General features: G+C 47.0%; 1 protein-coding gene and 1 pseudogene across 1 annotated transcript in view; one reads left to right on the forward strand and one right to left on the reverse strand.

The window, feature by feature from the left end:
- Positions 1-14,067, forward strand: part of MEI1 (meiotic double-stranded break formation protein 1) — a 105,103-nt gene that overhangs the window by 15,282 nt on the left and 75,754 nt on the right. The window contains exons 4-7 of the mRNA XM_010374967.2: positions 1,523-1,596; positions 3,909-4,014; positions 6,218-6,421; positions 11,748-11,878. Coding sequence (XP_010373269.2) covers positions 1,523-1,596; positions 3,909-4,014; positions 6,218-6,421; positions 11,748-11,878 — 515 coding nt within the window. The remainder of the gene's footprint in view (positions 1-1,522; positions 1,597-3,908; positions 4,015-6,217; positions 6,422-11,747; positions 11,879-14,067) is intronic.
- On the reverse strand, positions 9,836-9,929 carry LOC115893077 (annotated as a pseudogene).

Below are 14,067 nucleotides of genomic sequence, written 5' to 3' on the forward strand. Positions count from 1 at the left end.
GCTCACTGCAAGCTCCGCCTCCCGGGTTCACGCCATTCTCCTGCCTCAGCCTCCCGAGTAGCTGGGACTACAGGCGCCCGCCACCTCGCCCAGCTAATTTTTTTGTATTTTTAGTAGAGACGGGGTTTCACCGTGTTAGCCAGGATGGTTTCGATCTCCTGACCTCGTGATTCGCCCGTCTCGGCCTCCCAAAGTGCTGGGATTACAGGCTTGAGCCACCGCGCCCGGCCAGAAAACTATTTTAAAGTATAAAACATATTTAAATATATTTAAGTATATTTAAATAGAAATATATGTATGTGGAGCAATATATATATATATATATTCACATTAAACAATATATTGAGCTTTTCCCTTAGACATTCAATTGGCCTGGGGTGGGACTTGGGTGTTAGTTTTTTTTTTTTGAGACGGACTCTTGCTGTGTCGCCCAGGCTGGAGTGCAGTGGCGTGATCTCGGCTCCCTACAAGCTCCGCCTCCCGGGTTCACACCATTCTCCTGCCTCAGCCTCCTGAGTAGCTGGGACTACAGGCGCCCACCCCCATACCTGGCTAATTTTTTTGTATTTTTAGTAGAGATGGGGTTTCACCGTGTTAGCCAGGATGGTCTCGATCTCCTGACCTTGTGATCCTCCCATCTCAGCCTTTCAAAGTGCTGGGATTACAGGTGTGAACCTCCATGCCTGGTCGGGCATTAGTATTTTTTTAAAGCTTCATAGGTGAGTCTAATATGCAGCCTGAGTTGAGAACCACTGATATAAAACAAAGAAGGCCAGGCATAGTGACTCACACCTATAATGCCAGCACTTTGGGAGACAGGCAGGAGGATTGCTGAAGCCCGGGCATGTGAGATTACCCTGGAAAGCATAGCAAGATCCTGTCTCTAAAAAAAAATTAAAAAATTAGCCAGGCATGATAGCATGTACCTGTAGTCCCAGCTACTCAAGAGGCTGAGTGGGAGGATTGCTTGAGCCCAAGAGTTGAAGGCTGCAGTGAGCTATGGTCACACCACTGCACTTTAGCCCGGATGACCCTGTCTCTAAACAAAACAAAAACAAAATCAAAAGAAAAAAAACAAAAAACAAAGAAACCAGAAGTTTTCTCTTGTTGCCCATGCTGGAGTGCAGTGGCGCAATCTCAGCCCACTGCAACCTCCACCTTCCGGGTTCAAGCAATTCTCCTGCCTCAGCCTCCTGAGTAGCTGGGATTACAGGCATGCGACTCCATGCCCGGCTAATTTCGTATTTCTAGTAGAGACAGGATTTCTCCATGTTGGTCAGGCTGGTCTCGAATTCCTGATCTCAGGTGATGCGGCTGCCTCAGCCTCCCAAAGTGCTGGGATTACAGGTGTGAGCCACGGTGCCCGGCCTGTGCACACATAGTTAAATGGAAGAAATAGAAAAGAATAATTCCAATTAGCCCATGCAAATTACTACCTGCACTGACTGAATAGAAGGGCCATGGAAGGTGGAGTCTGGGTTGGGGGTGCCTCCTGGTTAGTAATATTATCGTGTCTGTTCAGTCCTTATTCAGCTCACAACGCAGCTGAAGCTGGAGCAGACCATCCGTTGCCTGCTGGATGAGTGCCACAAAGAGGTCGGTAAATAGCTATGGGTTCTTGAGGTCTCAGAATCCTCAGATGTCAGAGCTGGGTCAACCCTTCCTTGAACAAATGAGAGCTTGAAGTCCAGGGAGGAAAAGGAACTTTCCTGAGGTCACCGAGTTGGTGGCAGAGTCAGAGCTAAGGCCTGGGTCCACCGATCCTGCTCCAGTGTTCTTTACAGCTTTCTTCTTTCCCCTTTCAATCTCCCGAATGTTACCTCCATGCAGTGAAGTGCCATCTTTCTGGCATAATCATCCCATGGTCCATTTTCTGTGACTTCCTAATTATAATACGGATTTCCTTGATGAATTTATCAAGGAAATATGTTCTCTATGTCTCGGTTTGGTGGTTTTATTTTATTTTAAATTGTATCCATTACTTAGTACTGAAGGTGTTTGGTTCTATCAGCTTACTTTGTACTGAAGGCGTTTGCTTCTATCTGAGGTAAGCATTGAGTGGATACGGTATGTTTAATCTGCTTTCTTCAGTGTAGTCAAAGAAATCAGTTAGCCAGGCACGATGGCTTACGCCTGTAATTCCAGCACTTTGGGAGGCTGAGGTGGGTGGATCACTTGAGGTCAGGAGTTCGAGATCAGCCTGGCCAGTATGGTGAAACCCCATCTCTACTAAAAATACGAAAAAAAAAAAATTAGCTGGGCATGGTGGTGCATGCCTGTAATCCCAGCTACTGGGGAGGCTGAGGCAGGGGAATTGCATGAACCCAGGAGGTAGAGTTTGCAGTGAGCTGAGAGCACATCACTGCACCCCAGCCTGGGTGACAAAGCAAGACTATCTCAAAAAAAAAAAAAAAAATCAATTAAAGAGCAGCTTTTGTGTTGTATTTAAGACTGAGGAATAATATCAGAATAACTTTTTTTTTTTTTTGAGACGGATTCTCGCTCTGTCGCCCAGGCTGGAGTGCAGTGGCCGGATCTCAGCTCACTGCAAGCTCCACCTCCCCCGGGTTCATGCCATTCTCCTGCCTCAGCCTCCCGAGTAGCTGCGACTACAGGTGCCCACCACCTCGCCCGGTTAGTTTTTTGTATTTTTTAGTAGAGACGGGGTTTCACCGGGTTAGCCAGGATGGTCTCAATCTTCTGACCTCGTGATCCGCCCGTCTCGGCCTCCCAAAGTGCTGGGATTACAGGCTTGAGCCACCGCGCCCGGCCCAGAATAACTTTTTATTTATTATTTATTTATTTATTTATTTATTTATTTATTTATTTATTTTTTTGAGACGGAGTCTCACTCTGTCGCCTGGGCTGGAGTGCAGTGGCCGGATCTCAGCTCACTGCAAGCTCCGCCTCCCGGGTTTACGCCATTCTCTGCCTCAGCCTCCCGAGTAACTGGGACTACAGGCGCCCGCCACCTCGCCCGGCTAGTTTTTTTGTATTTTTTTTAGTAGAGACGGGGTTTCACCGTGTTAGCCAGGATGGTCTCGATCTCCTGACCTCGTGATCCGCCCGTCTCGGCCTCCCAAAGTGCTGGGATTACAGGCTTGAGCCACCGCGCCCGGCCACTTTTTATTTAATTTGCAGAAGGAAGACAAATGTTTATCTTGTTACCACCATCAAGAGCAACATTTCATCATAAATTATATTTCAATTATATCATAATTATTTTACATGGATTAATATATCAGATTGAATTTATAATTATATATATCAGTGCTTATCATTATGATGAGATGATGCCACTTAACATTTATTGAGCACTTTCTATAGGCTAGGCATTGTATTAAGTGGTTTATATGTAGTATCTCATTCAGCCCTATCAACAACCCTATAAAGCTGTTACTATTATTATTTCCCACCAGAGTTAAGAATATTACTAAAAGTGGTATGACTAGCTAGTCAATAGAAAAGGTAAAATATGGACTATTGACTCTCCCTGTAAAGCATGAAGCATAGTGCCTAGTATACAGAGAATGTTTAGTAATAGTAGCTATAATAACTATAATAACAATTTTTTTTTTTTTTACGTTGAGTCAGTGTTCTGTCTTTATGACATTTCAAACTTTTGTCCTCCAACTTCTGGTTCTATGGGGCAAACTATGCAAATGTTAATTCAGTTTAACAAACATACACTGAGCTAGGTACTGAGGACTCTGAGAGGACTCAGTTCCTTTCCTCCGGGAGTTCCCAGTCCAATGGGGAAGTTGGACACTAAGCTAAAAAAGCTAATTGCTGACTGTGGTGAGAGATACATGCAATACAGGCATTGGTGTGGGTAGGGCAAGATGAGTTTTGGTGGAAGATCTGTCCTGATCCTGATTGACAGAATGGAGCATATTCACTTTCTGTAGCTGTGTAACATGCCCTCCATGCGAGGCAGCCTGGCCACCCTGACCCTTCTTGGCAAGTTGGTGGATGCCATCCCTGCTTTGGCAGATGAGCTTGTAATGGAGCACGGTGAGTGACCTGTGGGAGGAGCTGCCACTACCCTTTTACCTGCTTTTATCATACTGCCATCTGGGTACCCCATTTACTCTGTACACCTGGGAAGTCATTACTTTCCTGCTCTAGTCTTCAGTTTCCCCATCTGCAAAATGTACTGTATGTTGGTCAATTTGAAAAAGGTCATTTTCTTGACTCTATTCTTGGACTATTTCCATTCATTCTCTTTTTTTTTGAGACGGAGTCTCGCTTTTGTTGCCCAGGCTGGAGTGCAATGGTGCGATCTCGACTCACTGCAACCTCTACCTCCTGGGTTCAAGCGATTCTCCTGCCTCAGCCTCCCGAGTAGCTGGGATTACAGGCATGTGCCACCACGCCGGGCTAATTTTGTATTTTTAGTAGAGACAGGGTTTCTCCATGTTGGTTAGGCTGGTCTCGATCTCCCGACCTCAGGTGATCCACCAGCCACAACCTCCCAAAGTGCTGGGATTACAGGTATGAGCCACCGCACCCGGCCTTCCATTCATTCTTTTTTTTTTCTGAGACGAGTCTCTCTCTGTCACCCAGGCTGGAGTGCAGTGGTGTGATCTCGGCTCACTGCAAGCTCCACCTCCCGGGTTCACTCCATTCTTCTGTCTCAGCCTCCTGAGTAGCTGGGACTACAGGTGCCTGCCACCACGCCTGGCTAATTTTTTGTATTTTTAGTAGAGACGGGGTTTCACCGTGTTAGCCAGGATGGTCTCAATCTCCTGACCTCGTGATTCGCCCGCCTCGGCCTTCCAAAGTGCTGGGATTATAGCTGTGAGCCACCACGCCCGGCTCCGTTCATTCTTTAACACACATTAATTAAGTACCTACTATGAACCTTCGTTTTGGATGGAAAGAGGAATTCTGGAATATAGAAGCACTTTTTTATATCAGTGAAATGCAAATAAATACCTCACAGAGGATTTATCAAAGGGTAAATAACTTCTTTAAGTTGGTTTCCCCTTTTTAAAAAAATTAATAAGGCCGGGCGCGGTGGCTCAAGCCTGTAATCCCAGCACTTTGGGAGGCCGAGACGGGCGGATCACAAGGTCAGGAGATCGAGACCATCCTGGCTAACACGGTGAAACCCCGTCTCTACTAAAAAATACAAAAAACTAGCCGGGCGAGGTGGCGGGCGCCTGTAGTCCCAGCTACTCGGGAGGCTGAGGCAGGAGAATGGCGTAAACCCGGGAGGTGGAGCTTGCAGTGAGCTGAGATCCGGCCACTGCACTCCAGCACGGGCGACAGAGCGAGACTCCGTCTCAAAAAAAAAAAAAAAAAAAAAAAAAAAAAAAAATTAATAATAATAATAATTATTATTTTTTGAGACAGAGTCTGTTGCCCAGGCTAGAGTGTGGTGGCATGATCTTGGCTCACTGTAACCTCTGCCTTCCCAGGTTCAAGTGATTTTCCTGCTTCAGCCTCCCAAGTAGCTGGGATTATAGGTGTCCACCACCATGCCAGGTTAATGTTTGTATTTGTAGTAGAGATGGGGTTTCGCCATGTTGGCCAGACTGGTCTCAAACTCCTGACTTCAAGTGATCTGCCCACCTCGGCCTCCCAAAGTGGTGGGGTTATAGCCATGAGGCACTGTGCCCAGCCTAATCGTTATTATTTTTTAGAGACCAGGTCTCACTATGTAGAGCAGGTTGGTCTCAAACTGCTGGCCTCAAGCGGTCCTCCCACCTTGGCCTCCCAAAGTGCTGAGATTATAGGAATGAGCTACCACACCTGGCTTTGTTTCTTTTTTTTTTGAAATGGAGTCTCGCTCTGTTGCCCAGGCTGGAGTGCGGTGGTGTGATCTTGGCTCACTGCCACCTCTGCCTCAGTGGGTTCCAGTGATTCTCCTGCCTCAGCTTCCCAAGTAGCTGGGGTTACAGGCGCCTGCTAGCATGCCCGGCTAATTTTTGTATTTTTAGTAGATGCAGGGTCTTGCCTTGTTGACCAGGCTGGTTTCGAACTCCTGAACTCAGCTGATCCTTCTGCCTTGGCCTTCCCAAGTGCTGGGATTACAGGTGTGAACCACTGTGCCCAGTTGGTTTTCCCTTTAGATTCAGTATGCAGAAAGCATTTATTGTGGGGGATTATAGGGACTTACCATTACTACCCCATTAGGAATAATAGATTGAAGTTTCATGTAGCAGTTGACATTGTGAAATTTCCCCTGGCTCCTTGGTTGTTTTCTGGACAGGCAACCTGATGGAGCAACTGTTGAGAGGCTTAGTATACCCCAGTGAGGGCATACAAGCTTCTGTCTGTTACCTTTATGGGAAGCTATACTCCTCACCAGTGGCAGCTGAGATGCTTTCAGGACACTTCCGGGAGAAGCTTTTTCCCCTCTTCCTTTCCATCCTGGATGGTGCCCAGACAAAGGAGCTGCAGATTAACTGCTTGGGTAAGACATGAGGCTGGAGAAAAAAGGGAGAATACGTTTTTGACATTTTGCTGGAAGACTTGAGATATTGGGTTCTCTAGTAGTGGGGGAGTTAGATGTTTTGCAAAAGGTTGAAGCCACAAGGTTTGAGAGATAAGAGGCACACTGTGTGAAAGATACCTAGAGTTGGTATGACATCTTAAGAATGTTGCCTTTGGAGGAAAATAGGTAGGAAAGTGGGACAGCAATTTTTTCTGCCTTTACTGTCTGCCCTGGTGCATCCTGTATTTGCTGGCAAGTTAATCTTTACATTGTACAGCTCACATCCTGTCACTTTCTTAAGTCAGAAATTCTTCCATGGTTCCCTCTGGCCTCCAGGGTAAAGCACACGTGTCTTAGTGCATTTTATGCTGCTGTAACAGGATACCACAGACTAGATAATTTATAATGAAAAACTTATTGGTTCAAAAATTTATTGGTGTGCAGTTCTGGAGCCTAGGAAGTCCAAGATCAAGAGGCTGGCATTTGGTGAATCCCCTCTTGCTCTGTCATCCCATGGTGGAAGGGCAAAGAGAGGGCAAGAGAAAAAGCTAGAGGTAACTGAACTTGTCCCTTTTTTTCTTTTTTCCTTTTTTTTTTTTTTTTGAGACAGAGCCTTGCTCTGTTGTCCAGCTTGAGTCCAGTGGTGCGTTCTCAGCTCACTGCAACCTCTGCCTCCCGGGTTCAAGTGAGTCTTCTTCCTCAGCCTCCTGAGTAGCTAGGATTACAGGTGCCCACCACCACATCCGGCCTATTTTTGTATTTTTAGTGGAAATGGGGTTTCACCATGTTGGGTAGGCTGGTCTCGAACTCCTGACCTCAGGTGATCTGCCCACCTCGCCTTCCCCAAGTGCCGGGATTACAGGCGCAAGGCACTGCACCTGGCCTGAACTTGTCCTTTTATGAGGAGCCCACTCTCATGATAACAAACCCACTCCCATGGTGATGGCATTAATTCATTCATGAGGGTCCAAACCCAAACCCCAAACTCATGACCCAAACACCATCCATAGGCCCCAGCTACCAATACTGCTGCATTGGGGATTAAGTTTCCAACACATGAACTTTGGGGAACATATTCAAACCATGGCACTAGGTTTCCCTGCTTGTTACTTGAGGCTCTTTAGAAGCCCCAACATACACTTTTAGCATGCTCTCCTATTTTTTTGCATAAATACATAAGGTCTCTCAACTGTTCTGAGCAGGCAGATTTCTTATTTTGAACAGAACACATGGGCACTGTGATTGGTGCCTGGGTGAGGGCCTGTTCTCAGGTAGAAGCTGTAGAGAAAAGCACAGTCTATGCGTGACAACAGCTTCTTTTCAAAATTTGGATCAGAAGCTGTTATGAATAATCTAGTCATACATAGTGAGCATTCATTCTATACCAGGCCTTGTGCTGGGCTCTGAGGTCACAGAGATGATCAAATTCAAGCTTTATCTTGGGGGAGCTCAAAGGCCAGCGTAGAAGACACACATGGACAACTAGAGTCTAGTGTGATGAGTGCTGTCTTGGAGGTGCACAGAAGAGGATGGGAGCAGGGGACAGGAGAAGCTTCCTAAAGGAAAGGATGCCTGGACTGAGTCCTAAATTGTGGGGAAAGGTGGAAGGCAGGAGCATGGACCAGAGCACAAGGTATGAAGCAGCCTGTATCTGCGGTAACTTGCAGCAGGGCAGTATTAGAGTTAATGCATATAGAACAAAAGGGTGCAAGTACAGGCCGTAAGGTGAGGCCCTGGGCAGTCCTACAGCTCACCTGACCATAGTAGAGGGAAATCTCAACTGGTAATACTGGAAATTCCCACTTTTATTTTGAAAAATTTTTATTTACTTATTTATTTTGAGACGGGGTCTTTTTCTGTCACCCAGGCTGGAGTGCAGTGGTGGGATCACAGCTCACTGCATCCTTGACCTCCAGGGCTTAAATGATCTTCCCACCTCAGCCTACTGAGTAGTTGGGACCACAAACCTGTACTACCATGCCTGGCTAATTTTTTTTTTTTTTTTTTTTTTTGACTCCAGCTCTGTCACCCAGGCTGGAGTGCAGTGGTGCGATCTCGGCTCACTGCAAGCTCCGCCTCCCGGGTTCACGCCATTCTCCTGCCTCAGTCTCCAGAGTAACTGGGACTACAGGTGCCTGCCACCACACCTGCTTTTTTTTTTTATTTATTTTTATTTTTTTATTTTTAGTAGAGATGAGGTTTTGCCGTGTTAGCTAGGATGGTCTCGATCTACTGACCTCTTGATCCACCCGCCTCGGCCTCCCCAGGATATGCCCGCCTTGGCCTCCCAAAGTGCTGGGAGCCACTGCCTTAGCCACCGAGCTGGGAGCCACCATTAGCCACCGGTGGCACATTAGCCACCACACCCATTTTTTTTTTTTTTTTTTTTTTTTTTTTTTGAGACGCAGTCTTGCTCTGTCGCCTAGGCTGGAGTGCAATGGTGCAATCTCGGCTCACTGCAACCTGCGCCTCCCAGGTTCAAATGATTCTCCTGCCTCAGCCTCCTGAGTAGCTAGGACTACAGGCGCCTGCCACCACACCCGGCTAATTTTTTGTATTTTTAGAAGAGGCGGGGTTTCACCATGTTAGCCAGAACAGTCTCCCATCTCCTGACCTCGTGATTCGCCCGCCTTGGCCTCCCAAAGTGCTGGGATTACAGGTGTGAGCCACCGCACCCAGCCCATGCCTGGCTAATTAAAAAAATTTTTTGTAGGCCGGGCGCGGTGGCTCAAGCCTGTAATCCCAGCACTTTGGGAGGCCGAGACGGGCGGATCACGAGGTCAGGAGATCGAGACCATCCTGGCTAACACGGTGAAACCCCGTCTCTACTAAAAGATACAAAAAAAAAAAAAAAAAACTAGCTGGGCGAGGTGGCGGGCGCCTGTAGTCCCAGCTACTCGGGAGGCTGAGGCAGGAGAATGGCGTAAACCCGGGAGGCGGAGCTTGCAGTGAGCTGAGATCCGGCCACTGCACTCCAGCCTGGGCAACAGAGCGAGACTCCGTCTCAAAAAAAAAAAAAAAAATTTTTTTTTGTAAAGTCTGGATCTTATTATATTGCCCAGGCTGGTCTCGAACTGCTGGGCTCAAGAGATCCACGTGCCTTGGACTTCTAAAGTGCTGGGATTACAGGCATGAGCCACCACACCCAGCCAGAATTCCCGTTTTTAAATGCTACCTCTTTTTTTTTTCTGAGATGGAGCCTCGCTCTGTCACCAGGCTGGAATGCAGTAGCACGATCTCAGCTCACTGCAACCTCTGCCTCCCAGATTCAAGTGATTCTTCTGCCACGGCCTCCCGAGTAGCTGGGACTACAGGCGTGTGCCACCATGCCCAGCTAATTTTTGTATTACAGGCATAAGCCACCGCGCCCAGCCTCTTTTTTTTTTTTAAATAATAAAAAATTCACCCTATGCTCGTCTGTCAGACCCGAGGGCCTCTTTTATCCTGGTCTAGGGGAGTGCTAACTTTCTCTCCTTTCAGACAACACTTTAAAGGCCACCTCTTCTCTGGAGCCTTGCCTTCCCACCCTCTCCCCTTAGCCAGGGGTATAGTCACACCCTTTGGACCCTTGAAGCGCTATGGGTCTTATATTCTGTCTTATATCATTTTATTCACTTACTTTACAACCCAAGATCCTCATAAGTTCTTATTTTATTTAATTTACTTATTTTTAAAGATGGGACTTTGTTCTGTTGCCCAGGCTGAAGTACAGTAGCATGTTCATAGCTCACTGCAGCCTCGAACTCCTGGCCTCAAGTGATCCTCCCACCTTAATCTCCCAAGTAGCTGGTATTACAGGGGCACGCCACCTTGCCAGGCATTTTAATTTTTTATGTGTATGTAGAGATGGGGTCCCACTATGCTCATAAGCTGTTTATGGTCTAATCCTTATTAACCTCTCAAGCCTCATCTCTCACTTCTCTATCTGTCCCCACCCTAACTCAGCCTTACTGAACCAAATGCATCTCCAGGAACACACCATGCTCTCCTGCCTTTATATACTCCTCTGCCCAGAAGTTGGCTCGCATCCAACTTCTCTCATCCTTCAAGATTTGGTTCAAATATCTTCTTACAGAAGGCTTCCCTGGGCCCCCAGGCTGGATTAGATGCTTCATTTGATTTCCCATGGTCCTCTGGGCTTTTTTCCACATTATTTAATTTTAATATTTAATATTCTGACAAGCATTTCTTTACTTGTTAAAGTATGTATTATTTGGAACACTTTAGTGACTTACCATGAATCCCAGCATAAGTACCAGAATCCTTAACATAGCTTATGTGGTCTTTTGTGACTACTTCTCAGACATAATTTCTGGACTTTTTTTTACCCCCAACCATTCTGGCTTTCTTTCACTTTCTAGAATGTTGTTCTCTGTACCTGGAATACTTCTCCTCACTTCACCTAGTTTTACCTACTTATCTTTCAGGTTCAGCTTAAATGGTACTTGCTGCTGGAAGGCTTTACTGATCCCCCACACTAGGGGATTCTATGTATATAAAATCCTCATATACATTTTCATGTATTTGGGTACTTCTCATTTATATCATTTGTCACAATTATAAGGGTCATTTGTCTGACTTTTTTTTTTTTTTTTTTTTTTGAGACAGAGTTTCACTCTGTCATCCAGAGTGGAGTGCAGTGACGCGATCTCAGTTCACTGCAACCTGTGCCTGCTGGGTTCAAGTGATTCTCCTGCCTCAGCCTCCTGAGTAGTTGGAACTACAGGCGCATGCCACCATACCCCTACTTTTTGTATTTTTTTTACTAGAGAGGGGGTTTCACCATGTTGGCCAGGCTGGTCTTGAACTCCTGACCTCAAGTGATACACCCACCTCGGGATTTGTGGGTGCTGGGATTACAGGTGTGAGCCACCATGCCTGGCCTTGTCTGACTTGTTTTTGTGTTTGTTTCTCCTGCAGGAGTGTATGCTCCCTTTGTTAGTCAAAAAATGTTTATTGAGTTCCTGCTGTGTGTCAGGAACTGTGCCAGGTGATGTTATGGTGAAAAAACTCACGTTATTACTGCCCTCATGAAACTTTTAGTTGAGTGGAGCAGTCGGGCTATGTTTATCTTGCTTACTTTTGAATCCCTAGACCCTTAGGCCTAGCACTTAGTGGGCTCTCACTAGATCTGTATGGAAGAGAGCTGGGTGCAACAAGCAAATTGGTGCTTAAGGATTCTAACCATTCTTCATATTTATGGAGGCATGAAGAAGTTTCTCTTGGGATGTTTGAAGGGCTATATTGGGAGGACTCTGGTGCCTGTGTTCCTCTCTCCTTACTTCCCAATCCCTTTGTTTCCTAGGTTTACTGAGGCAGCTGTTAAAGTATGATCTCTTTGTGTCCATGATCATGAATAAGGATGGACTGGGAGAAAGTGCTAAGAATATCGAAGGGTCGTCAGGAGATACTTCACTGCCTTTGGTGCTCAAAAAGGTAATTGTCTTGTGATTCTTGGTCTCTAGGTTCAATAACAAGGGGACCCAAGTGCTTCTTGGGCCTCGTCTTCGTCTACCACTTCTATCTCAGATTTCCAAGTGTTTTCTTACTGGGCAAAAAAATATACTGGCTGGGGGCGGTGGCTCATGTCTGTAGTCCCAGCACTTTGGGAGGCCTAGGTCGGTGGATTGCTTGAGCCCAGGAGTGCAAGACCAGCTTGGGCAACGTGGCAAAACCCTGTCTCTATAAAAAAATACAAAAAACTTGGGCATGGTGGCTCACGCCTGTAATCCCAGCACTTTGGGAGGCCGAGGCTGGTGGATCACAAGGTCAAGAGATCGAGACCATCCTGGCCCACATAGTGAAACCCCCGTCTCTGCTAAAAATACAAAAATTAGCTGGGCATGGTGGCACGCGCCTGTAGTCCCAGCTACTTGGGAGACTGAGGCAGGAGAATCCCCTGAACCTGGGAGGTGGAGGTTGCAGTGAGCCAAGACCACGCCACTGCACTCCAGCCTGGTGACAAAGCAAGACTCCGTCTCAAAAAAAAAAAAAAAAAAAAAAAAAATTAGCTGGGCATGGTGGTGTGCACCTGTAATCCCAGCTACTCAGGAGGCTGAGGTGGGAGGATTGCTCGAACCCAGGAGGCGGAGGTTGCAGTGAGCCACGATCATGCCACTACACTCCACCCTGGGTGATAGAAAGTAGGTTTCCTTTCATTTGTAAATTATTATTTTTTTAAGTGTCGAGGTCTTGCTCTATCCACTCAGGCTGGAATGTAGTGGCACAGTCACAGCTCACTGCAGCCTCAGCCTCCTGGGCTCAAGCGATCCTCTTGTCTCAGCTTCCTGAGTAGCTGAGACTACAGGTGTTCAGCCATGAGGCGTGGCTAATTTTTAATATTTTGTAGAGACAGGATCTTTCTGTGTTGCCTGGGCTGGTCTCAACTCCTGGGCTCAAGTGATCCTCCCACCTTGGCCTCCAAAGTTCTGGGATTACAGGTATGAGCCACTGCACCCAGCCTCAGTTGTAAATTCTTTTTTTTTTTTTTTGAGATGGAGTCTCGCTCTGTCGCCCAGGCCCAGTCTGGTGTGCAGTGGCGTGATCTCGGCTCACTACAACCTCTGCCTCCCAGGCTCAAGCAATTCTCCTGCCTCAGCCTCCTGAGTAGTTGGGATTACAGGCGCCAAGCCACCGTGCCCGGCTAATTTTTTGCATTTTTGGAAGAGACAGGGCTTCACCATGCTGGCCAGGCTGGTCTCGAACTCCTGACCTTGTGATCTGCCTGCCTTGGCCTCCCAAAATGCTGGGATTACAGGCATGAGCCCCCATGCCCGGCCGTAAATTCTTACCTCTGTACTTCCCCTTCACATCTGGGCTGCCTGAAAATGGAGAATACTTATAGCAATAGAAACAAAGTCACCTCAGTTGCTTTAGGGATCAGCTTCTGAGCTTGGTACTGAGAACCCTCTTTATCTGGATCCTTCAGCCTTACTTTCCTGTCTCTTCTACCCCATAACCAAGTGCTCCAGCCACATGCAGTCTTTCCGTGGTCCTGCATATGCTAGGTAATCCTGTCTCAGTGCCTGTGTTCTTCCTCTGTCTATAGGGCCTTTCTCCTCTCTTTATCTGCTAATCTGAGTCAGCCTTCAAGCCTATAGGGCTCCCTGTCACCCTGGCTCCTTTAGGCAGAATGTGACCCACTGTCACAGTGCTTACCTTATACCGTATTGTGGTTGACTGGCTGGGAGCTCCTTCAGGGCAAAACCTGAGTCTGGCATCTTTCCCCAGTGCTCAGCACAGGGACTCGCAGAGCTGCAAACCCTCATGTGATAGCAGGGGTTCATTGCCCAAACTCTGGGGCTCTTTCTGCAGCAAGGAAGAGGAGAAGGAGCTCTGGTTAGAAGTGAGAAGGGAGGCTGGGTGCAGTGGCTCATGCCTGTAATCCCAGCACTTTGGGAGGCCGAGACGGGTGGATCATGAGGTCAGTAGTACAAGACCAGCCTGGCCAACATGGTGAAACTCTGTCTCTACTAAAAATACAAAAATTAGCTGGGCATGGTGGCATGTGCCTGTAATCCCAGCTATTCGGGAGGCTGAGGCAGGAGAATATAGCAAGAAAAAGTTTGTCCTGAGACAAAAGCAAGAAAAGAAAAGAACTGACTTCTAAAGAAAATAGTTTAGTC

Source organism: Rhinopithecus roxellana, chromosome 13 (genome assembly GCF_007565055.1).
Source record: "Rhinopithecus roxellana isolate Shanxi Qingling chromosome 13, ASM756505v1, whole genome shotgun sequence".
NCBI classification, from domain to species: domain Eukaryota; kingdom Metazoa; phylum Chordata; class Mammalia; order Primates; family Cercopithecidae; genus Rhinopithecus; species Rhinopithecus roxellana.